This window comes from Cervus elaphus, chromosome 30, assembly GCF_910594005.1.
Source record: "Cervus elaphus chromosome 30, mCerEla1.1, whole genome shotgun sequence".
Classification (NCBI taxonomy): domain Eukaryota; kingdom Metazoa; phylum Chordata; class Mammalia; order Artiodactyla; family Cervidae; genus Cervus; species Cervus elaphus.
In genome coordinates this window covers 72,275,129-72,302,085 of record NC_057844.1, presented here as the reverse complement: position 1 = coordinate 72,302,085, position 26,957 = coordinate 72,275,129, and the positions used below count along the sequence as shown (strand labels likewise).

Genomic DNA, 26,957 nt, shown 5'->3' with positions numbered 1-26,957 from the left:
GGAACAACAACAACAAAGGGAGGGAAACTGCAATGATGTGTCACATGTATTCAAAGAAAATGATTAGATTGACTGCAGCTTAAACACTTGCCTGAGTAGAGGATACCTGATTGGCTGCTTGTGACTGGTTGTTCTTAAGGTTTTTTTTGTTTTTTGTTTTTGTTAGATCTGAGTGCATTGGTTCTTAGGTATTGGTTTGCTGGCATGGGAGGTCAAGGATTTAGAGCCACTTCAGTCTCATGGCCTCTTTGCTTAAATACTTTGACAGGTAGAATATTGAATTTTCAGTTGGGAACTTCCTGCATTTGTGGGGAAGTGGTAAAGACCATGAAGATAAAGCTCATGGGTTCTCTGTCTAGGGCTGGTTCCTACATGTCTTTCTCTCAGTGGGGAACATGATACTATAACAATGGTCTGTGAAGATTTGATGAGAGACTGTTACCTTTGGAGATATGCTTGTGGCCACGTCTGTGTCAGCCTAAAGTTTCTTTCCTGGAATATCTTCCCTAATTAACTTTGTTTGCATTTTTACATGATGCTTCTCTCAATTTCCGTGTTGTCCAAAAATACTGTACTGATACTTCTACCCACATCTGTAGTTTTAGCTTCCCTGAATTCCCATGGTAGTTATGTCAACTACCTCCATTTTTAAAACATGAACACACATTTCTTTCATATCCCCCAGCACCTGTCATAGGGCTTGACAGTGAACACCATGCTCATTTTGCTCCTTGGAAGAAAAACTATGACCAACCTAGACAGCATATTAAAAAGCAGAGACATTACTTTGCTGACAAAGGTCCAACTAGTCAAAGCTATGGTTTTTCCAGTAGTCATATATGGATGTGAGAGTTGGACCATAAGGAAAGCTGAGTGCCGAAGAATTGATGCTTTTGAACTGTGGTGTTGGAGAAGACTCTTGAGAGTCCCTTGGACTGCAGTGAGATCAAACCAGTCAATCCTGAAGGAAATCAGTCCTGAATATTCATTGAAAGGACTGATGCTGAAGCTGAAACCCCAATACTTTAGCCACCTGATGGGAAGAACTGACTCATTGGAAAAGACCCTGATGCTGGGAAAGATTGAAGGCAGGAGGAGGGGATGATAGAGGATGAGATGGTTGGATGGCATCACTGACTTGATAGACATGAGTCTGAGCAAGCTCCGGGAGTTGGTGATGGACAGGGAGGCCCAGCGTGTTTGTAGTCCATGGGATCGCAAAGAGTCGGACATGACTGAGTAACTGAACTGAACTGAACTAGATTTGTTCACCAGAATTCCAAACCTAGAGATAATTTTCTTAGGAAAATAGTAATTTAGGACTGGTTAACTTTTCTTAATTAGTGTGTAGATTGGATTAGTGTTATCAAATGCAAATGAATTCCTCTCAAATTCTTTATTTTAGGGCAAAATTATGCAAAAGGGGACTTTTGCTGAGTTTACAAAACCTGGGATAGATTTTGAAGATATTCTTTTAAAGAAGGAGAATGAGGAGGCTGAACCACCTCCAGGTCCAGGAATTCCCACTCTGATCTCCAAGTCTTCAGTTCAGTCTCAACTGTCTCCCAGACACTCCTTGAAAAATGCGGCTCCAGAGGACCAAGATGTGAGTTTCTCATCCTGCAACATGCTCTGGTCTGTCTACTCTTGGTGGCCTCATGGACCTTCAGTCTGCTTCTGTCATGACATCTTTGTTTATCCCAAAGAAGATCCTAAGATTCCAAGCCTCATTCCATGGAATTGGTAGAATTAGAAGAGCATGAAGGGAGCAAGCCTGCTTGGTGTTTTCCTTTGGGTGTAGGATGGAGAATCTTATGGAGCTCAGTTTTGGGTGCACTGCTATGAATTTCTAGCTGTTTGTGGCTCACACTGATAGGAGAACTCATCAGTTTACCACAGTTACATCCTACTTGCTCTGGTGGCTCCTGAGTTCCCTTTTGCACCCAGAGGTTTAATGTGAAGACCCCCTTAGACTGAGTTTTTTCTGTGACCACATTAAATCAGCTACTTTTCCTATATGTTGTAATATTCTGGCACTGCAGGTGACTGATGGTAATATTTTGCCCCTTTGTCAGATCGTTTGTTGTAGGCCAGACTCTTTAGAGTTAGTTCTTGTCTTCCTTTTTTATTACCCTTTGAGAGCTAGAACCACATTCACCTTTAATGCCCAGTGGTCAGCATAGAGTTGAGTACATCTTTGGCTCATGTGACTCTATAATGCATTCTAGGTCCTACAGACAGAAATGAAGAAAAGCACTAGCTCTCTCTTAAAAACATATACAGGTACTCCTTGATATCCAAGCCCACAATATCCAGGAACCTGGATGATTCTGACAGATATTCAGATTAGTCACTCACCTTCTACACTCAGGAATCACTCCCTGAAATTCAGGAACTAAAGAGATTTGGGTCATATGCTGTCCTGTGCTATCCAGATTCACATTATTTCAACTTCCTGTGTGAACTCATTTTGCTGTATTTATCTAGGATTTTGAGCACCAAGTATGTTTTACGTTTCTATCATTGGAAGTGATATAAGTCATTTAGAGGGATATATTAGTGCCATATTATTTTGTATATTATTTTGGAAGAAGCTTCTGCATTGGTACTTGAATCAGGTAGTTTTGCTTGTGCTGAGAGTCATGATCGACTTTGCAAAGCCACCCAACAGTGAATAATTTCATGCAAATGATGTCCTTATTTCTAATAGATTTCTGAGAGTAGGATGGCTGGTCCAAGGGTAAATGCATATGTGGTTTGGCTAGATATTCCCATACCCTTTTTCTGTAGGAAATGGACCATCCTGAACTCCTACGAGCGTTTGAGATGTGTCTGGTTCCCCACAGCTTTGCAGTGGAGGGCATTGTAAACTTTTGACATTTGGGGATTCCTTACTTAAAATTTTGTTTTCACTGCTGTTTTCCCTCCCAGACTGAAAATATACAGGTTACATTACCACTGGAGGACCGTTTGGTTGGAAGAGTTGGTTTTAAGACCTATGAGAATTACTTCACAGCTGGTGCTCATTGGTTTATCATCATTTTCCTTATTCTAGTGAACATCACAGCTCAGGTAAATAAGAACATTTATTTTGGTTTGGTTTTAAATACCTCTTCTTGGTATTTATATATTGTTGATAATGTATTTACTTAATTTATTAATATTAGCATTTTAATATGTATATTAAGAGATTTATTTCAGAGAACTGGCTCATGAGGTTGTGGGATCTAGCTGGTAAATGTGAAATCAGAAAGGCAGGCCTGCAGGCTGGAATCTCAGGCAGGAGCTGACCTTGCTGTCTTGAGGCAGAATTTCTTCCTCTTCCAGAAAGCCTCAGGTTTTGCTCTTCAAGCCTTTGACTAACTGGACAAGGCCACCACAGTGTTGAGGGTGATCTCCTCTGCTTCAGTTCTGAGGATGATGTGAATCCACATCCACAAAACACCTTCACGGCAACATCTAGACAAATGTTTGGTTGAACCACTAGAGACTGGCCTGGCCAAGCGGACACAGAAACTTAATCATCACAGTTTCTATCAAACTTTTTTTCTTTGAAAAGTCCTGACTTTTACACTGTTATTATTATGCTTTGCAGTCCGTTTTGGTTTGCACTGAATGAAATCTGTGAGGAAAATAAGTGAGGCTTACTGGTGTTGTTTGTATATATATAACAGAGAGATTCTAGGAAGAAAAAGAATGCCTTGTAAAGATATTGGTCATCGGGGTGAGGGGCTTGGCGCAGACCTGAGCCGGAAGGACCGCCTCAGTGTCCTGGAGCCCTCCCCTCCCCCATCCTGTGAGCGGGGGTGAGGCTCAGTGACGTCAGTGTCTGAGTGACTGTGTTTCCTGCTCCAGGTCGCCTACGCCCTGCAGGACTGGTGGCTTGCATACTGGTGAGTGATTCCTGCTCTGACCCGAAGTGCTGTGAAGGCTACACCAAGCCTCACTTTCTCACAGCACGGGGGGATAGGTGGGGCTTGTCCAGCCTCTTCTTCTGACTCTCACATAGTTTCTTTGAAAAAGAAGTAAAGATCTGGCTGGTAGAGTGAGACTCTGCCCATATTTCACCCTTAGCAGGTTGCTCACAATCTTGAGAGCTGAAAGTTGTTATTTAAATGGAATTTTTATAAGGTGCATGGGCCCAGGGCCCAGTGAGCTGGGAACCATTTTCCACCGTAAAACACATGTCCTAAATCAAAATTAGTTTTTATTTTTTTGCTATTTACCTAAATCCTATCTAGAGCATAGTATTTTTTCTTTTTCTTCCCTGTTCCCTAGGGCAAATGGACAGACTAGCCTATATGTCATGGAATATGGAAAAGGAAGAATGATTGAGATACCTGATCCTGGCTGGTACTTAACAGTTCACTCAGGTAAATCATCTGGTCTGTTATATGAGAGTCTGAAGTGTTTACTAGGAGCCTCTGTGAGCAGCTAGAGCTCCCAGGAGTATTTCAGTAATGTCCTAACAGATGATGAGTCTGAATCGGATTTACTCTGTGCATTAATTAGAATGATGATTTTGAAAATCTACTAGAAGAAAGAGGGTGCATGAAGATTCTTAATTTGCTCCGTACTGGATTTTGGTAGTTAAACCAGAATTGCATATTGAGAAAATCAGCCACTGGAAATATGCGCTATTGTCTGTTATAATAGGTTGTTTTAGCTAAAACTTACATCATTATATGAATGGGAAAGGGGATTAGAAATGGATCGCCACTCTGTTGTTTGGATTGTTCCAATTTTTTCTGAATAAACTGTGGCTTTTATTGATCCTGAATGAAATCCTCTGGCAGCAAGTGTCCCAAGTAAAAGTGTTATTCCCTCACAGGTATGCAAACTCCTCTTCACCACACTCCTTATCTCTTGGGCTTTACTGCTTAAGAGAGAAGTTAAGCAGGGAGAAACCCAGTGTCTAGAAATTAGAATTCCTTCTCTTTCTTACCTTGAGATCACAGTGTTATTGTGTCCTCAACTATGTGATTAACATCTGGCTTGCCTGGCTAATATTAACACAGCTCTCTGTTTTCACAGGAGTGCTTAGAATATATTTAGCATTAGATATTTTTTAAAGGAAATCCTCACCTAAAATATAGATTCCCACAGGAAATGCTGTGGGAAAAGAAAAGCTTTCTACAGAGGTAGAGTGTGTTATCTTTGTCAGACATTTGGTATTTATTATGTTGATCACTTGCTAAGAAATGTAAATCTGTTAGTTGTTTACCTTCTGAACTGATGAACATTGGGAACATAAAGAAAAAAAGAAGGACTTATGTTATATATTCATAAAGGATGGTGTGTTAGTAGCTCAGTCATGTCTGACTTTTTGCCACCCCATGGCCTGTAGCCTGCCAGGCTCCTCTGTCCATGGAATTTTCCAGGCAAGAATACTGGAGTGGGTTGCCATTTTCTACTCCAGGGGATCTTCCCGACCCAGGGATTGAACCAGGGTCTTATGTGTTGCAGCAGATTCTTTACTGTCTGAGGCACCAGGGAAGCCCAGTAGGCTAAGGCAAATGCCTATTGATGGAATTCAGGAATTGGGATGGCTTTCAAAGCTGAAATAACAGTGATGTGTCAGCTAAAGAGGAAAACAAAATATTTGATGGAATGTTTATTACAGAGGTTTCTCTACTCTCTTTAGCATTGTGAATTCAAGAGATGTTAGGAGGGCTCTTTTCATTTTTGCATGCATAGCAGGTACTCATTTATGTCATTAATAAAATATAAATTTAGGTTATTCATTTCCAAATGCTTTGTGTTTATATAAAACACTTAGTGACAGATTACTCGCTCATTTCGATTAATTATCTCGTGTTAAAATATAGTACATGTTTTCTTGCAATTCAATTATTTAAGAGGTTGTCCATTTGCAACTTAATATGGTCTTTTCATACTCTTTAAAGCTGCTTGGGCATGGAAATAGTTACTTTACATGGAAGTAAATTTCCATATACATTTACCATTATAAGGAAATGGTAAGTCATCTCTCCTGTTCCCTTTTAATTCATTGTGCTATCAAAGCATTTCTCAATTTTAGATTCTGGGACATGTTGTAAATAATCAGATTCAAAATATGAAGAAAGGAAAATACTACTTTTTATCATTTTCTTTCTTCTTTTTATTAGTACTTGTAATTGGATTAGGAAAATCTGAAATTGTATTTTACACCTGATTTTTTTTCCCATGTTGTTTCTATTAATAAGGGAACATACTTATTTGTATATTCTTCTTTATAAATGTATCTAGTGAATGTATTAAGCTCTTATAGAATCCATTATATATATTTTATTCTATGGTCTATATGTGAATTTATATATAAATCATATTTAAAGAATAAAACATATAACATCTTTGTAAACTGTCTGCCATGCTTTCACATAATTGAAGGAAAGGCAGAGATCTTGTGCTGAGTGATGTTACTTTATTTCAGTTCTGACTGTAGGTACAGTCCTTTTTGGCATCACAAGATCCCTGTTGATATTCTACGTTCTTGTTAATTCTTCACAAACTTTACACAACAAAATGTTGGAGTCCATTTTCAGAGCTCCAATGCTGTTCTTTGATAGAAATCCAATAGGTAAGTCAGACACCAAGTTTCTCAGTAAGTATGCCTTATTAATGCATTTAGTTCCTGATTACATTTGATATTTGAAAATGGGTGATATACTTAGAAGAAAATCACTGTGCATATTGATCCATCTTCTACAAAAAGCTTTACTGATATTTTTCTCTTACCAGAGAAAATCTGAATATAGGGGCATATAAGTTTTTATTCCAATTTTTTGTGTATGTAAAGGTAAATAAATGTTCACTTTGCAGAATGATTTCAGAACCTGTTTGTTGTGTGGCATATAAAACATCCTATGTTAGATGCAAATATATTTTAATGTTGTTGGCCAGTTTCTAAAAGCTGCTTGTGTCATTTATTTTTAATTTATTTTCATTTATTTTTATTAGTTGGAGGTTAATTACTTTACAATATTGTAGTGGTTTTTTCTATACATTGACATGAATCAGCCATGGATTTAGATGTCTTCCCCATCCCGATCCCCCCTTCCACCTCCCTCCCCATCCCATCCCTCTGGGTCTTCTCAGTGCACCAGCCCTGAGCATTTGTCTCAAAATAAATGAAAAAAAAAAAAAAAAGCTGGTTGTGTTATATAGTGTTAAGCTAGTTTGTTGTCTAGATAGGACCTTCTTACAATGAATCTGCAGGAGACAGGCTATGTGTTTCTTTCTTTTCCCATCCATTTCTGGGATCACAGAACTCTGACATATGCCCATGCATTGAGGTTTATATAAAAATAGTAAGAAAAATCATTTAAATACAACATTGGTAAAATGTAACCATCTTCTCAAAGAAAATAACTTTATAGTTTTACAGTGGACACTTGGTGACATGTAAGACCCTTTGTGGTACATAGCACATGGATCTTCAGTAGTAAGTTTCTTGGTATGAGTGTCCCTGGAGGTTTCTCAGTGGTTGTTTCTTCCACCTTGAGGCCTTTGACTTCTCTTGCTTTTGAAGGTAGCCTCCTGACCTGGGTTTCTGTGAAGAGTTAATTCATCAGTGTACATTCCCCTCTGTTTAGTTGGTTGGACTTGTGCTGAGGCCCAGGGCAGCTCTGTTTTTGTAGGCGATGATTGACAGGGCTTGTTGAAGCAGGTATGTGGACTGGAGGGGGGACAGGAGTAGCCTTGGCCTGGCCATCAATTCACCATGTGACTATGGCCAAAGCAGAGGGATCCTATTGGGCAGGCAAATCTCAAGGCAGGATGTGGTCTGTCTTGGTTTAAAAGTGTGGCTCTGCCTGAAGTCAGCTGCCTGGGTTCAGTCCTGGTGCTAGTTACAAATGGTAATAGCAGGTTGTAGTTATATTAATATAATTCTTATGTGCTGGTTACTTAATTTCTCTGTGTCAGTTTTCTTTTCTCTAAATGGGGATGCTATTGATACACTTTTTGACTGTGTTAGAATTAAGCTGATTAATATATTCACAACACTTAGCTCATGGTCAGTGCCTAGTGAACCTGACTGACGATGAGGAAATGCTATCTGGTAACTTCCTGCTTTGTGAAATGGGAATAATTGCACATGCCCTTCCTGTTTCACAAGACTCTTATGAGGATTAAGGCAAACTATTCAGGGAAGCATCTTGTGCAGATGTATTCAACACATATTGTTTGGTCCAGGCAGTGAGGCAAGCACAGAATGGTTAACTACAGAGGTCCATACAGATCTCATCTTATTATGAAGCTGGAGTGAGGAAGTATTTGGAGGAGTCCATACTATTAAGGCTGTGAAGTTGCTCCACTTTGTCAGTTAACATAAAAACTATAGTCATCAATTTGGGAGCATTAAGTGGGACTGGATTTCTGTTATTTCAGCCTCTGGGTGCTCGTGACCACAGTTAACCAGGTTCTTCATGTTCAAGACCTGAGGGCTTCTCCAGATGCTGATTTATTTATTATTCAAGGATTTGGGACCAAGTTTAAATCTTCAAAGTCACTAATTTTAGAGTAGTTGGCACGCTGGTGCTTATCTTGCCTCCCCTTCCTCTATCTCTTAGCAGGAGCTCATTCCTTCAAGAAAATAGAAGCCCAAATAAATATCATACTGCAAAGATAGGTCTGCTTTGCCCAAAAGGCTTCAGGGCCATCAGTTATTTTCTCCTTCAGTGGTATATTCAGTTGAACTCTTTCCTATAGTTTATTGTCAAAAGTAAAATTTATAGTAGATTATTTATGGTGGACTTTATTTCTGGTTTGTGATCACATGAAGAAAAAATGACATATATTCATACTTTGGCAGCTCTGGTTCATAGAAACTAGACTATCCAAGCTTCCAAGTTCTGTGTCTGTCAATCAAGGAAATGAAACTGTCAGAAACTGTCTACATAAGTAGACATTTTAAAACTATTATTGGACAGGGAGTTGGAATGTAGGTAGAGATATTGGATGTCCTGGCTCTGCTGGAACAGAACTTTGGAAGAGCTGTGCCAGCCACTTCTCTTGGCCTCAGGTTCTAACAGGTGAGAAGAGGGGGCCTTTTCACTCATCAAGCATTTACTGATCATCTACTTGTTGTAAGTTGTGGTCCCCAGAGTTGGGACAAACAGTTCTTGTCTTTCTTCTTACTGTTTTTTTGTTTGTTTGTTTGTTTGTTTGTAGTTTTCCAAGTTTATTTCAGTTTATAATATAAGGTATTTCAAATAAATCCTTAATTACACTGCATGCAAAAAAGAAGTGCCCCCAATTAAAGTCATCATATGCAAAGGTTATTGTGATTGGCCCATTGTTAAGTAGATCTTTAGAAAACTAATTCTTCCCAAGTAAAGATAATGTGTCTAAATGAGAGGGAGAAAGAGAGATTCCATTGTTAAACTTGGAGAAAAGGAAGTAGTGATATCAATTTGCTGGGCTGAAAAAAATTTGCAAAAGACCATCTGAGACCAAGGAATTAGGAAAAATCATGTAAGGTCATTTCCCAACACCTGACACACATGCAAGTGTGATGTCATTGTCAAATACTGTGGTGTTAGACTGTTGGAACTCTCATTTTTTGAAGTGTTTATTTTTTAATTTTTTCTTAATATATATATTTATTGAAATATTGTTGACTTACAATGTTTCAGGTGCACAGCAAGGTGATTCAGTTATACATATACATATATATTATTTTTGAAATTATTTTCCATTATAGGTTATTGCAAGATATTAACTATAGTTGCCTGTGCTCTACAGTAAACCTCTGTTCCTTGTTGCATGTCTATTTTTTTAATTAGAAATCTAGATTTCTATTCATACTAAGTCAAACAAGTGGAATCAAAAAGTCATAAATTTTTTAGTTAGGCAAAAATTTATAAGTTTTCTAAAATACATATATTATACATATTGTTTATACACACACACACACACACACACACACACACACACACACACACACACACACAAGCTTTTCTACTATGCTTGATAGTTGAGAGGGGTTGAGAAAGAACATAAAAAGAAATGATGGAGAAATGGAAAACAAAGTAAATGAAATGGGAGTTCAGTTAGTTTAGTTCAGTTGCTCAGTCATGTCCGACTCTTTGCGACCCCATGAACTGCAGCACACCAGGCCTCCCTGCCCATCACCAACTTCCGGAGTTTACCCAAACTCATGTCCATTGAGTCGGTGATGCCATCCAGCCATCTCATCCTCTGTTGTCTCCTTCTCCTCCTGCCCCCAATCTTTCCCAACATTAGGGTCTTTTCCAATGAGTCAACCCTTCGCATGAGGTGGCCAAAGTATTGGAGTTTCAGCTTCAACATCAGTCCTTCCAATGAACACCCAGGACTGATCTCCTTTAGGATGGACTGGTTGGATCTCCTTGCAGTCCAAGGGACTCTCAAGAGTCTTCTCCAACACCACAGTTCAAAAGCATCAATTCTTCAGTGCTCAGCTTTCTTCACAGTCCAACTTTCACATCCATACATGACCACTGGAAAAACCATAGCCTTAACTAGATGGACCTTTGTTGGCAAAGTAATGTCTCTGTATTTTAATATGCTAAGACATATTAAAGGTTGGTCATAACTTTCCTTCCAAGGAGTAAGCGTCTTTTAATTTCACGGCTGCAATCACCATCTGCAGTGATTTTGGAGCCCCCAGAAATAAAGTCTGACACTCTTTCCACCGTTTCCCCATCTATTTGCCATGAAGTGATGGGATCAGATGCCATGATCTTACTGAATATGAAGTAGAAAAAGTGAAACAAGCTAGGTAAAAGTAAAAGATCACCATATAGTCCAATTGTTTTTAAATATGGCTGCTTATTAGAAACATCTGGAGTTCTGGAGAAAAAAAAGCAATACCTGGGTATTTATATTTTTCAAAAAATTCTGAGATAATCCTGATATGCATCTGGATTTTAAAAAGTGATTACAGGTTTTTCTATTAAATACTAGTTTTCATGATACAGATTTCTGTTATTTTTCTGTTGACCAATCATGATACAATGGTATTGAGTAATGGTTACATAATCACAATAGTAAGAGATGTTTATAAAATAAATCAATAGTTAGACAAAAAATAAAGATAATTAAAATGGCAAGTCATAAAGGGAACATGATTAACTTAACAATGTAAAATAATCACATACAATTTCGGGGGATCAAGCAGAGTGATGTGGTTAAGTGGAAATGCATTCACGTACCTGTTCTCATCTGCTCAGCCACTCTTTGTCTTTTGGTTGTTGCATTTAATCCATTTATATTTAAGGTAATTATTGATATGTATGATCCTATTACCATTTTATTAATTGCTTTGGATTTATTTTTTGGAGGTCTTTTCCTTCTCTTGAATTTCCTGGCTACAGAAGTTCCTTTAGCATTTATTGTGAAGCTGGTTTGGTGGTGCTGAATTCTCTGAACTTTTGCTTGTCTGGATAGCTTTTGATTTCTCCATCAAATCTTAAACAAGAGTCTTGCTGGGTGGAGTATTCTTGGTTTTAGTTTCTTCCCTTTCATCAATTTAAATATATCATGCCATTCCCTTATAGAGTTTCTATCGAGAAATCAGCTGATAGACTGATGGGAGTTCACTTCTATGTAATTTGTCATTTTTGCCTTGTTGCTTTTAATATTTTGTTTTTGTCTTTAATTTTTGTTAGTTTGTTTACTCTGTGTCTTGGTTTGTTCCTCCTTGGGTTTATCCCATGTGGGACTCTCTGTGCTTCCTGGATTTGGTTGACTATTACATTTTCTATGTTAGAGAGTTTTCAGCTATTATCTCTTCAATTATTATTTTCAGGTCCTTTCTCTCTCTCTTCTCCTTCTGGGACCCCTATAAGGCAAATGTTGGTGTGTTTAATGTTGTTCCAGAGAACATTTGATATTCTCTTAGGCTGTCTTCATTTCTTTTCATTCTGTTTTCTATATTCTGTTCTGTGACAGTGATTTCCACCATTCTGTCCTACAGGTCAATTATCTGTTCTTCTGCCTCAGTTATTCTGCTTTTGATTCCTTCTAGTATATTATTCCTCTCTGCTTGTTCTTTAGTTCTTCTAGGTCTTCAGTAAACATTTCCTGCATCTTCTCAATCTTTGCCTTCATTCTTTTCCTGAGATCCTGAATCATTTTCAGTATCATTATTCTGAATTCTTTTTCTGGAAGGTTGCCTATCTCCGCTTCATTTACTTGTTTTTCTGGGGTTTTATCTTGTCCCTTCATCTGGGACATAACTTTCTGCTTATTCATCCTGATCAACTTTCTGTAATGTGGTTTTTGTTTTAGCCACTGTGGGGCTGTGGTTCTTTTTGCTTCTTCTGTCTGCCCTCTGATGGATAGGCCAAGAGGCTTGTGTAAGCTTCCTTATGGGAGGGATTGGTGGTAGGAAAAACTGTGTCTTGCTCTGGTGGGCAGGGCCTTACTCAGTAACGCTTTAATCCAATTATCTGCTGATGGGTGTAGTTGTGTTCCCTCCCTGTTAGTTTGGTCTGAGGGGACCCAGTCCTTGGGTCTTTGGTAGGGTTAATGGCACCTCCAAGAGAGCTTATGCTAAGGGAGACCTTCCCAGACTGCTGCTGCCAGTGCCCCCTTCCCTGTGGTGAGCCACATCTCCTCAGGAGACCCTCCAACACTATCAGGTAGTTTTGGTTCAGTCTCCTGTGGGCTTACTGCTCCTTTCCTCTGGGTCTTGGTATGCACAAGGGTTAGCTTGTGTCCTCTAAGACTGGGATCTCTGGTTCCCCCAGTCTTGTGAAAGTTTTATAATCAAGTCCCACTGGTCTTCAAGGTCAGATTCCCTGGGAAATCCCATTCCCTTTGTTGGATACTCAGGCTGGGAAGCTTGATGTGGGGTTCAGAACCTTCATGTAGTGGGAAAACTTCTTTGGTATTATCATTCTCCAATTTGTGGGTCACCCACCCAGCTGATATGGGATTTGATTTGTGATTGCGCCCCTCATACTGTCTTGCTGCAGCTTCTTCTTTGTCTTTGGATTAGGGGTATTTTTTTTTTTTTTTTGGTGGGTTCCAGCATCCTCTTGTCAATGGCTGTTCAACAGCTAGTTGTGAGTTTTGTACTCTTGCAGGAAGAGATGAGTGCACATCCTACTCTGCCATCTTGACTGAAACTCTGGCAGTCCCTGTCTTTCAAGGCATTTACAAACATGAATGATTAATGGCAGTGGATTGTTTGCTTAAAACAAATGGTGTCAATATTCTGTGATTCCATATAGAAAAGATACAGATTCACATTTTAATACAGCTATCAATTGGAGATCTTGGTTCATGTATACACACCACATACACACTGACAAGCATAGCCCTATGATGTAGATCTTTTTCATAGTGAGTTATGTAAAGGTTGCCCTTGGTTTCAGAAAGTTTACAAAAACTGTATCTAGAAGTGTAAGCTGGAACGAGGAGCTATCTGAAACTGAACTGAACCCACACTTACCGCAACAGCTCCAGAGAAATTCCTAGATATATTTTTACTTTTTTTTTTTTTTAAGCAAAAAAATTTTTTTTTCTTTTTTATTTTTTCTCTTTTATTTTCCTTTAAAATCCCCTATTACTGCCCCATTACTCCTTAACTTTCATTTTGATAGATTTTTACGATTTTTTTAATTAGGAAAAATTGTTTTTTCTTGTTTTTTTTTTCCTTTTTCTCTTCTTTTTTCTATTTTTCTTTTTCTCTTATTTCCTTTTAAAGTCCTCTATTACTCCTCTACTACTGCTTAATTTTCATTTTCATTACACTATAACCTTGCAAAAAAAAAAAAAAAGAGCCCTATTTTTAAACTGAACTTCATATATATTTCTAAAATTTTTTGTGTTTTTGTTTATAATATTGTATTTTTAAGAGTCTAACCTCTACTCTAGATTTTTAATCTTTGTTTTTCAGTATATGATATAAATTGTGGACATTTAAGAATCCAATATTCAGTTCCCATTTTTATTCAGGAGTGTGTTGATTACTCTCTCCCAATCTTGACTCTCTGTTTTCTACCTCAGAACACCTCTATTTCCTCCTTTCCCCTTCTCTTCCCAATCCAATTCTGTGAATCTTTGGGGGTGTCTGGGCTACGGAGAACACTCTGGGAACAGACAACTGTGTAGATCTGTCTCTCTCCTCTTGAGTCCCCCCTTTTCTCCTCCTGCTCATCTCTATCTCCCTCCTCCCTCTACTTTTCTTCATGTAACTCTGTGAACCTCTCTGGGTGTCCCTCACGGGGGATAATCTTTTCACCATTAACCTAGAAGTTTTATTATCAGTGCTGTATAGTTGGAGAAGTCTTGAGACTACAGGAAGAATAAAACTGAAACCCAGAGGCAGGAGACTTAAGCCCAAAACCTGAGAACACCAGAAAACTCCTGACTACATGGAACATTAAGTAATAAGAGACTGTCCAAAAGCCTCCATACCTACACTGAGACCAACCACCACCCAAGAGCCAATAAGTTTTAGAGCAAGACATACCACGCAAATTCTCCAGCAACGCAGGAACATAGCCCTGAACGTCAACATACAGGCTGCCCAAGGTCACACCTAACACATAGACCCATCTCAAAACTCATTACTGGGCACTCCATTGCACTCCAGAGAGAAGAAATCTAGTTCCACCCACCAGAACACTGACGCAAGCTTCCCTAACCAGGAAACCTTGACAAGCCAATCGTCCAACCCCACCCACTGGGTAAAACCTCCACAATAAAAAGGAACCACAGTCCTCCAGAATACAGAAAGCCCACTCCAGACATAGCAATCTAAACAAGATGAAAAGGAAGAGAAATACCCAACAGGTAAAGGAACATGAAAAATGCCCACCAAGTCAAACAAAAGAGGAGGAGATAGGGAATCTACCTGAAAAAGAATTTAGAATAATGATAATAAAAATGACCCCAAATCTTGAAAACAAAATGGAGTTACAGATAAATAGCCTGGAGACAAAGATTGAAAAGATGCAAGAAATGTTTAATAAAGACCTAGAAGAAATAAAAAAGAGTCAATTAAAAATGAATAATGCAATAAATGAGATGATAAACTCTCTGGAGGGAACCAAGAGTAGAATAACAGAGACAGAAGATAGGATAAGTGAGGTAGAAGATAAAATGGTGGAAATAAATGAAGCAGAGAGGAAAAAAGAAAAAAGAATCAAAAGAAATGAGGACAACCTCAGGGACCTCTGGGACAATGTGAAATGCCCCAACATTCGAAAAATAGGAGTCCCAGAAGAAGAAGACAAAAGAAAGCCGTGAGAAAATAATCGAGGAGATAATAGCTGAAAACTTCCCTAAAATGGGAAAGGAAATAGCCATCCAAGTCCAAGAAACCCAGAGAGTCCCAAACAGGATAAACCCAAGGCGAACACCCCAAGACACATATTAATCAAATTAACAAAGATCAAACACAAAGAGCAAATATTAAAAGCAGCAAGGGAGGAACAACAAATAACACACAAAGGGATTCCCATATGGATAACAGCTGATCTATCAATAGAAACCCTCCAGGCCAGAAGGGAATGGCAGGACATACTGAAAGTAATGAAAGAGAATAACCTACAACCTAGATTACTGTACCCAGCAAGGATCTCATTCAGATATGAAGGAGAATTCAAAAGCTTTACAGACAAGCAAAAGCTGAGAGAATTCAGCACCACCGAACCAGCTCTTCAACAAATGCTAAAGGATCTTCTCTAGACAGGACACACAGAAAGGTTGTATAAACGTGAACCCAAAACAACAAAGTAAATGGCAACGGGACCACACCTATCAATAATTACCTTAAATGTAAATGGGTTGAATGCCCCAACCAAAAGACAAAGATTGGCTGAATGGATACAAAAACAAGACCCCTATATATGCTGTCTACAAGAGACCCACCTCAAAACAAGAGACACATACAGACTAAAAGTGAAGGGCTGGAAAAAAATATTTCACGCAAACGGAGACCAAAAGAAAGCAGGAGTCGCAATACTCATATCAGATAAAATAGACTTTCAAATAAAGGATGTGAAAAGAGACAAAGAAGGACACTACATAATGATCAAAGGATCAATCCAAGAAGAAGATATAACAATTATATATGCACCCAACATAGGAGCACCGCAATATGTAAGGCAAATGCTAACGAATATGAAAGAGGAAATTAATAGTAACACAATAATATGAGAGACTTTAATACCCCACTCACAAATATGGATAGATCAACTAAACAGAAAATTAACAAGGAAACACAAACCTTAAATGACACAATGGACCAGCTAGACCTAATTGATATCTATAGGACATTTCACCCCAAAACGATCAACTTCACCTTTTTCTCAAGTGCACACGGAACCTTCTCCAGAATAGATCACATTCTAGGCCATAAATCTAGTCTTGGAAAATTCAAAAAAAACTGAAATCATTCCAGTCATCTTTTCTGACCACAGTGCAGTAAGATTAGATCTCAATTACAGGAAAAAAATTGCTAAAAATTCAAACATATGGAGGCTAACTAACACGCTTCTGAATAACCAACAAATCATAGAAGAAATCAAAAAAGAAATCAAAATATGCATAGAAATGAATGAAAATGAAAACACAACAACCCAAAACCTATGGGACACTGTAAAAGCAGTGCTAAGGGGGAGGTTCATAGCATTATAGGCTTACCTCAAGAAACAAGAAAAAAGTCAAATAAATAACCTAACTCTACACCTAAAGCAACTAGAGAAGGAAGAAATGAAGAACCCCAGGGTTAGTAGAAGGAAAGAAATCCAAAAAATTAGGGCAGGAATAAATGCAAAAGAAACTAAAGAGACCATAGCAAAAATCAACAAAGCTAAAAGCTGGTTTTTTGAAAAAATAAACAAAATTGACAAACTGTTAGCAAGACTCATTAAGAAACAAAGGGAGAAGAACCAAATTAACAAAATTAGAAGTGAAAATGGAGAGATCACAACAGACAACACTGAAATACAAAGGATCATAAGAGACTACTACCAGCAGCTCTATGCCAATAAAATGGACAACTTGGAAGAAATGGACAAATTCTCGGAAAAGTATAACTTTCCAAAACTGAACCAGGAAGAAATAGAAGATCTTAACAGAGCCATCACAAGCACGGAAATTGAAACTGTAATCAGAAATCTTCCAGCAAACAAAAGCCCAGGACCAGATGGCTTCACAGCTGAATTCTACCAAAAATTTAGAGAAGAGCTAACACCTATCTTACTCAAACTGTTCCAGAAAATTGCAGAAGAAGGTAAACTTCCAAACTCATTCTATGAGGCCACCATCACCCTAATTCCAAAACCAGACAAAGATGCCACAAAAAAAGAAAACTACAGGCCAATGTCACTGATGAACATAGATGCAAAAATCCTTACAAAATTCTAGCAAACAGAATCCAACAACATATTAAAAAAATCATACACCATGACCAAGTGGGCTCTATCCCAGGAATGCAAGGATTCTTTAATATCCACAAATCAATCAATGTAATACACCACATTAACAAATTGAAAGATAAAAACCATATGATTATCCCAATAGATGCAGAGAAAGCCTTTGACAAAATTCAACACCCATTTACGATTAAAACTCTCCAGAAAGCAGGAATAGAAGGAACATACCTCAACATAATAAAAGCTATATATGACAAACCCACAGCAAGCATCACCCTCAATGGTGAAAAATTGAAAGCATTTCCCCTGAAATCAGGAACAAGACAAGGGTGCCCACTCTCACCACTACTATTCAACATAGTTTTGGAAGTTTTGGCCACAGCAATCAGAGCAGAAAGAGAAGTAAAAGGAATCCAGATAGGAAAAGAAGAAGTGAAACTCTCGCTGTTTGCAGATGACATGATCCTCTACATAGAAAACCCTAAAGACTCCACCAGAAAATTACTAGAGCTAATCAATGAATATAGTAAAGTTGCAGGATATAAAATTAACACACAGAAATCCCTTGCATTCCTATACACTAACAATGAGAAAACAGAAAGAGAATTAAGGAAACAATACCATTCACCCTTGCAACAAAAAGAATAAAATGCTTAGGAGTATATCTACCTAAAGAAACAAAAGACCTATACATAGAAAACTATAAAACACTGATGAAAGAAATCAAAGAGGACACAAACAGATGGAGAAACATACCGTGTTCATGGATTGGAAGAATCAATATTGTCAAAATGGCTATTCTACCCAAAGCAATCTATAGATTCAATGCAATCCCTATCAAGCTACCAACAGTATTTTTCACAGAACTAGAACAAATAATTTCACAATTTGTATGGAAATACAAAAAACCTCGAATAGCCAAAGCAATCTTGAGAAAGAAGAATGGAACTGGAGGAATCAACCTGCCTGACTTCAGACTCTACTACAAAGCCACAGTCATCAAGACAGTATGGTACTGGCACAAAGACAGAAATATAGATCAGTGGAACAGAATAGAAAGCCCAGAGATAAATCCACGAACCTATGGACACCTTATCTTTGACAAAGGAGGCAAGGATATAAAATGAAAAAAAGACAACCTCTTTAAACAAGTGGTGCTGGGAAAACTGGTCAACCACTTGTAAAAGAATGAAACTGGAACACTTTCTAACACCATACACAAAAATAAACTCAAAATGGATTAAAGATCTAAATGTAAGACCAGAAACTATAAAACTCCTAGAGGAGAACATAGGCAAAACACTCTCCGACATGAATCACAGCAGGATCCTCTATGACCCACCTCCCAGAATATTGGAAATAAAAGCAAAAATAAACAAATGGGACCTAATGAAACTTAAAAGCTTTTGCACAACAAAGGAAACTATAAGTAAGGTGAAAAGACAGCCCTCAGATTCGGAGAAAATAATAGCAAATGAAGCAACAGACAAAGGATTAATCTCAAAAATATACAAGCAACTCCTGAAGCTCAATTCCAGAAAAATAAATGACCCAATCAAAAAATGGGCCAAAGAACTAAACAGACATTTCTCCAAAGAAGACATACAGATGGCTAACAAACACATGAAAAGATGCTCAACGTCACTCATTATCAGAGAAATGCAAATCAAAACCACAATGAGGTACCATTACACGCCAGTCAGGATGGCTGCTATCCAAAAGTCTACAAGCAATTAATGCTGGAGAGGGTGTGGAGCAAAGGGAACCCTCTTACACTGTTGGTGGGAATGCAAACTAGTACAGCCGCTATGGAAAACAGTGTGGAGATTTCTTAAAAAACTGGAAATAGAACTGCCACATGACCCAGCAATCCCACTTCTGGGCATACACACTGAGGAAACCAGATCTGAAAGAGACACGTGCACCCCAATGTTCATCGCAGCACTGTTTATAATAGCCAGGACATGGAAGCAACCTAGACGCCCATCAGCAGACAAATGGATAAGGAAGCTGTGCTACATATACACCATGGAATATTACTCGGCTGTTAAAAAGAATTCATTTGAATCAGTCCTAATGAGATGGATGAAACTGGAGCCCATTATACAGAGTGAAGTAAGCCAGAAAGATAAACACCAATACAGTATACTAACACATATATATATGGAATTTAGAAAGATGGTAATGATAACCCTATATGCAGGACAGAAAAAGAGACACAGACGTACAGAACAGACTTTTGGACTCTGTGGGAGAAGGCGAGGGTGGGATGTTTCGAGAGAACAGCATGTATATTATCTATAGTGAAACAGATCACCAGCCCAAGTGGGATGTATGAGACAAGTGCTCGGGCCTGGTGCACTGGGAAGACCCAGAGGAATCGGGTGGAGAGGGAGCTGGGAAGGGGGATCGGGATGGGGAATACATGTAACTCCATGGCTGATTCATGTCAATGTATGACAAAACCGACTGCAATGTTGTGAAGTAACTAGCCTCCATCTAATAAAAATAAATGAAAAAAGGAAAAGTTGATACCAATAATAAATATTTCTGCCTACAGTATCACCCTTTGGTGGAATTAATTAAGCCATATTTGATAATCTTTTTATTTTTATGCCAAATAAAAAGGAGACTATAAAGAATATTTATGCTAGTATGAGGCATAATTTTAACATGTTATTAACAGTGTCATTTTATTCTCCAAAAATAAAGAATAACAAATTTATAGTTCTCTCAAAGGAAGTACATTTTATTAGCCCAGGCAGTTTGACACCAACAGGAGAAAAAAAATGAACAAAATTCTAAAAATAATGACTACCTATAAGAAAGAAAGAAATTTCCTTCTTAATTTCTTTCTTTAAATTTTTTTTTTAATTGAAGGATAAGTGCTTTACAGAATTTTGTGGTTTTCTGTCAAACATCAACCAGAATCAGCCACAGGTACACTCATGTCCCCTCCCTCCTGAACCTTCCTCCCATCTCCCTCCCCAGCCCACCCTACAGCCTGTCACAGAGCCCCTGTTTGAGTTCCCTGAGTCAAGCAGCAAATTCCCATTGGCTATCTATTTTACATATGGTATTATAAATTTCCATGTTACTGTCTCCATACATCTCCCCTTCTCCCTCCTCCCCGCCCCTCCATATCCATATGTCTGTTCTCTCGGTTCTTTCTCCTTAACCTCTTTCTAAATATTTAAAGGTAATGAAAAAAATTGATCCATGATCCTGAGAACTTCTCAAAGCTAAATCTATGGAATTATTTGTTGTGAGAAAACATATAAGGACAAATCCAGATGCACTCTGGTATATGTTCAAACACCTTTGTGTAGAAGAGAAAGAAATAGATATCTTGCTTTTCTTATAACACCCTCAAGAAACCTCTATGCATTTTCAATACATGCCTCAATCAGAGTGAAGGATAAGATCTGTCACTGAACCAAAAGAACATTTCTAGAAACATTCACTTGAAGTTCAAAGAGAAATCACTAACTAATTATTGACTTAGCCCAAAATTAGGGACTTGGGCTGAAAATCACACAGGGCAGACACTCTGGTTTCTGCTGTTGCTCAGTTGCAAAGTTGTGTCTGATTTTCGTGCCCCCATGGACTGTAGGACGCCAGCCTTCTTTATCCCTTACCATCTCTCGAGTTTTCCCAAGTTCATGTCCATTGAATCAGTGATGCCATCTAAACATGTTATCCTCTGTTGCCCTCTTCTCCTTCTACTGATGTAGTAAAAATATGCCACTCTGTAGCACTACTTTCTCCCAACAGTAGACCCAGAGGCAGGATTTTCCCATCATGAGGAGCATGACTGTATTTGGAATAATGCCTGGAAAAAGATTCCTATACATGTAACAAGTCTAAAATAGATTTACCAGGTGTTCAAGAGGTTGAACTAGTTCCCCATATGATACAATCTATTGAAACACAAATGCAAAAAAGAAATAAAGGGGAAATATTTCCAGAACAGAGAACTTTATTTCATGATAGCTTTCCACATAACTACAGTATTTTTATAAATTTCCACTCCAAGTGTACTTTGAAGCTTGTCATTTTTTTTCTAGATTCTAGAGTTTTCCCTAAATAAGGGAGAAATTTCTAACACATTAATCCTGTTTACCAAGAATGAACACTCAACAGATCATAATTGATTTCATTACTTACAGAGAAAATGTCATTGCTTATGTTTCACCTACTATCACAGCATTTGTAACATACTTCTAAAAAGGCTGAAGAGAAGTGTGTATAGATATTTGTAAAGAGCAACACTAGAAGTGCTGCTGCCCTCTTCTTTCCCTAACACATTTTCAAAGATAAGCTCTAGCACCTAGACAATCCCTGATGTGTCAGGAGAACATTTTAGAAATTGGGATGGATTTTCAGTAAGCTTAGAGATTTAGAGATGATGATCTTAAATAATCACTTACTTTGTTTCCTAAATTCTTCTCACTCCCACTGATGTGATTTCATTTTGAAAACAATTCATGCCAAAGTTCCAGGAAAAGAGTTTTTGTAAATTTTTTTTTCATTTATTTTTATTAGATGGAGGCTAGTTACTTCACAACATTGCAGTCGGTTTTGTCATACATTGACATGAATCAGCCATGGAGTTACATGTATTCCCCATCCCGATCCCCCTTCCCAGCTCCCTCTCCACCCGATTCCTCTGGGTCTTCCCAGTGCACCAGGCCCGAGCACTTGTCTCATACATCCCACTTGGGCTGGTGATCTGTTTCACTATAGATAATATACATGCTGTTCTCTCGAAACATCCCACCCTCGCCTTCTCCCACAGAGTCCAAAAGTCTGTTCTGTACGTCTGTGTCTCTTTTTCTGTCCTGCATATAGGGTTATCATTACCATCTTTCTAAATTCCATATATATATGTGTTAGTATACTGTATTGGTGTTTATCTTTCTGGCTTACTTCACTCTGTATAATGGGCTCCAGTTTCATCCATCTCATTAGGACTGATTCAAATGAATTCTTTTTAACAGCCGAGTAATATTCCATGGTGTATATGTAGCACAGCTTCCTTATCCATTTGTCTGCTGATGGGCGTCTAGGTTGCTTCCATGTCCTGGCTATTATAAACAGTGCTGCGATGAACATTGGGGTGCACGTGTCTCTTTCAGATCTGGTTTCCTCAGTGTGTATGCCCAGAAGTGGGATTGCTGGGTCATGTGGCAGTTCTATTTCCAGTTTTTTAAGAAATCTCCACACTGTTTTCCATAGCGGCTGTACTAGTTTGCATTCCCACCAACAGTGTAAGAGGGTTCCCTTTGCTCCACACCCTCTCCAGCATTAATTGCTTGTAGACTTTTGGATAGCAGCCATCCTGACTGGCGTGTAATGGTACCTCATTGTGGTTTTGATTTGCATTTCTCTGATAATGAGTGACGTTGAGCATCTTTTCATGTGTTTGTTAGCCATCTGTATGTCTTCTTTGGAGAAATGTCTGTTTAGTTCTTTGGCCCATTTTTTGATTGGGTCATTTATTTTTCTGGAATTGAGCTTCAGGAGTTGCTTGTATATTTTTGAGATTAATCCTTTGTCTGTTGCTTCATTTGCTATTATTTTCTCCGAATCTGAGGGCTGTCTTTTCACCTTACTTATAGTTTCCTTTGTTGTGCAAAAGCTTTTAAGTTTCATTAGGTCCCATTTGTTTATTTTTGCTTTTATTTCCAATATTCTGGGAGGTGGGTCATAGAGGATCCTGCTGTGATTCATGTCGGAGAGTGTTTTGCCTATGTTCTCCTCTAGGAGTTTTATAGTTTCTGGTCTTACATTTAGATCTTTAATCCATTTTGAGTTTATTTTTGTGTATGGTGTTAGAAAGTGTTCCAGTTTCATTCTTTTACAAGTGGTTGACCAGTTTTCCCAGCACCACTTGTTTAAAGAGGTTGTCTTTTTTTCATTTTATATCCTTGCCTCCTTTGTCAAAGATAAGGTGTCCATAGGTTCGTGGATTTATCTCTGGGCTTTCTATTCTGTTCCACTGATCTATATTTCTGTCTTTGTGCCAGTACCATACTGTCTTGATGACTGTGGCTTTGTAGTAGAGTCTGAAGTCAGGCAGGTTGATTCCTCCAGTTCCATTCTTCTTTCTCAAGATTGCTTTGGCTATTCGAGGTTTTTTGTATTTCCATACAAATTGTGAAATTATTTGTTCTAGTTCTGTGAAAAATACTGTTGGTAGCTTGATAGGGATTGCATTGAATCTATAGATTGCTTTGGGTAGAATAGCCATTTTGACAATATTGATTCTTCCAATCCATGAACACGGTATGTTTCTCCATCTGTTTGTGTCCTCTTTGATTTCTTTCATCAGTGTTTTATAGTTTTCTATGTATAGGTCTTTTGTTTCTTTAGGTAGATATACTCCTAAGCATTTTATTCTTTTTGTTGCAAGGGTGAATGGTATTGTTTCCTTAATTCTCTTTCTGTTTTCTCATTGTTAGTGTATAGGAATGCAAGGGATTTCTGTGTGTTAATTTTATATCCTGCAACTTTACTATATTCATTGATTAGCTCTAGTAATTTTCTGGTGGAGTCTTTAGGGTTTTCTATGTAGAGGATCATGTCATCTGCAAACAGCGAGAGTTTCACTTCTTCTTTTCCTATCTGGATTCCTTTTACTTCTCTTTCTGCTCTGATTGCTGTGGCCAAAACTTCCAAAACTATGTTGAATAGTAGTGGTGAGAGTGGGCACCCTTGTCTTGTTCCTGATTTCAGGGGAAATGCTTTCAATTTTTCACCATTGAGGGTGATGCTTGCTGTGGGTTTGTCATATATAGCTTTTATTATGTTGAGGTATGTTCCTTCTATTCCTGCTTTCTGGAGAGTTTTAATCGTAAATGGGTGTTGAATTTTGTCAAAGGCTTTCTCTGCATCTATTGGGATAATCATATGGTTTTTATCTTTCAATTTGTTAATGTGGTGTATTACATTGATTGATTTGTGGATATTAAAGAATCCTTGCATTCCTGGGATAGAGCCCACTTGGTCATGGTGTATGATTTTTTTAATATGTTGTTGGATTCTGTTTGCTAGAATTTTGTAAGGATTTTTGCATCTATGTTCATCAGTGACATTGGCCTGTAGTTTTCTTTTTTTGTGGCATCTTTGTCTGGTTTTGGAATTAGGGTGATGGTGGCCTCATAGAATGAGTTTGGAAGTTTACCTTCTTCTGCAATTTTCTGGAACAGTTTGAGTAAGATAGGTGTTAGCTCTTCTCTAAATTTTTGGTAGAATTCAGCTGTGAAGCCATCTGGTCCTGGGCTTTTGTTTGCTGGAAGATTTCTGATTACAGTTTCAATTTCCGTGCTTGTGATGGCTCTGTTAAGATCTTCTATTTCTTCCTGGTTCAGTTTTGGAAAGTTATACTTTTCCGAGAATTTGTCCATTTCTTCCAAGTTGTCCATTTTATTGGCATAGAGCTGCTGGTAGTAGTCTCTTATGATCCTTTGTATTTCAGTGTTGTCTGTTGTGATCTCTCCATTTTCACTTCTAATTTTGTTAATTTGGTTCTTCTCCCTTTGTTTCTTAATGAGTCTTGCTAACAGTTTGTCAATTTTGTTTATTTTTTCAAAAAACCAGCTTTTAGCTTTGTTGATTTTTGCTATGGTCTCTTTAGTTTCTTTTGCATTTATTCCTGCCCTAATTTTTTGGATTTCTTTCCTTCTACTAACCCTGGGGTTCTTCATTTCTTCCTTCTCTAGTTGCTTTAGGTGTAGAGTTAGGTTATTTATTTGACTTTTTTCTTGTTTCTTGAGGTAAGCCTATAATGCTATGAACCTCCCCCTTAGCACTGCTTTTACAGTGTCCCATAGGTTTTGGGTTGTTGTGTTTTCATTTTCATTCATTTCTATGCATATTTTGATTTCTTTTTTGATTTCTTCTATGATTTGTTGGTTATTCAGAAGCGTGTTAGTTAGCCTCCATATGTTTGAATTTTTAGCAATTTTTTTCCTGTAATTGAGATCTAATCTTACTGCACTGTGGTCAGAAAAGATGACTGGAATGATTTCAGTTTTTTTTGAATTTTCCAAGACTAGATTTATGGCCTAGAATGTGATCTATTCTGGAGAAGGTTCCGTGTGCACTTGAGAAAAAGGTGAAGTTGATCGTTTTGGGGTGAAATGTCCTATAGATATCAATTAGGTCTAGCTGGTCCATTGTGTCATTTAAGGTTTGTGTTTCCTTGTTAATTTTCTGTTTAGTTGATCTATCCATATTTGTGAGTGGGGTATTAAAGTCTCTCATATTATTGTGTTACTATTAATTTCCTCTTTCATATTCGTTAGCATTTGCCTTACATATTGCGGTGCTCCTATGTTGGGTGCATATATAATTGTTATATCTTCTTCTTGGATTGATCCTTTGATCATTATGTAGTGTCCTTCTTTGTCTCTTTTCACATCCTTTATTTGAAAGTCTATTTTATCTGATATGAGTATTGCGACTCCTGCTTTCTTTTGGTCTCCGTTTGCGTGAAATATTTTTTTCCAGCCCTTCACTTTTAGTCTGTATGTGTCTCTTGTTTTGAGGTGGGTCTCTTGTAGACAGCATATATAGGGGTCTTGTTTTTGTATCCATTCAGCCAATCTTTGTCTTTTGGTTGGGGCATTCAACCCATTTACATTTAAGGTAATTATTGATAGGTGTGGTCCCGTTGCCATTTACTTTGTTGTTTTGGGTTCACGTTTATACAACCTTTCTGTGTGTCCTGTCTAGAGAAGATCCTTTAGCATTTGTTGAAGAGCTGGTTCGGTGGTGCTGAATTCTCTCAGCTTTTGCTTGTCTGTAAAGCTTTTGAATTCTCCTTCATATCTGAATGAGATCCTTGCTGGGTACAGTAATCTAGGTTGTAGGTTATTCTCTTTCATTACTTTAAGTTGGTATCAACTTTTAAATGTTAGTCTTAACATAGCTCTATCAATTGAAGGAAAATAAGCACTTATTTCAAGGTGATGAATAATTTGTGTTATTAGAAAATTGTTTTTCCTTGATTCAAGATTAAATAGATATTTGTTGACAGACATAGGGAAATAAAAGGTAGCACCTGTGTAATCCAGTTAGTCAGTGATTTATCAGATAAGCTGCAATCAGATGAGCTCTTGTTTATTAAAAAATTGTTAAGTCTTTAGGCCAAGTTAGTAGATTTCACTCCTACATTAGGGAATTCTAAAACTTGAATGAAGAAAGTTTAATTTCACTTGGTGCCAAATGTTCTAGCCACTCACATCTCCTTTCACAAAAGAGACACTATAAGAGTTTCATGCCTAATTGAGCTAGCCTTCAAGTGTATCATCTCTTAGTTCCTGTTATATCCAAGTTGCTAAATTTTTAAAGATGAATTAAGGTTTGAAATTTTAGATAAAACAATGAATACCTTATATATTTTGCATAAAAACTGAGTATTTAAAAAATATATAGTTTTATTTTCTCTCCCCTTAGTTCTTACATCCATTTTTTGTTTGATAGAAGAGAGAGTATTTCGGTTGTCATCAGTATACAGTTTTAAACTATTAATGGACAGGGAATTGGGATGTAGGTGGAGATGTTGTGATGTCT

The 26,957-nt window shown here is 37.8% G+C and overlaps 1 protein-coding gene across 1 annotated transcript in view; it reads left to right on the top strand.

Moving 5' to 3' along the window:
- Positions 1-26,957, top strand: part of LOC122686763 (ATP-binding cassette sub-family C member 4-like) — a 201,940-nt gene that overhangs the window by 79,495 nt on the left and 95,488 nt on the right. The window contains 5 exon segments of the mRNA XM_043892002.1: positions 1,406-1,606; positions 2,932-3,072; positions 3,856-3,893; positions 4,279-4,373; positions 6,434-6,580. Coding sequence (XP_043747937.1) covers positions 1,406-1,606; positions 2,932-3,072; positions 3,856-3,893; positions 4,279-4,373; positions 6,434-6,580 — 622 coding nt within the window.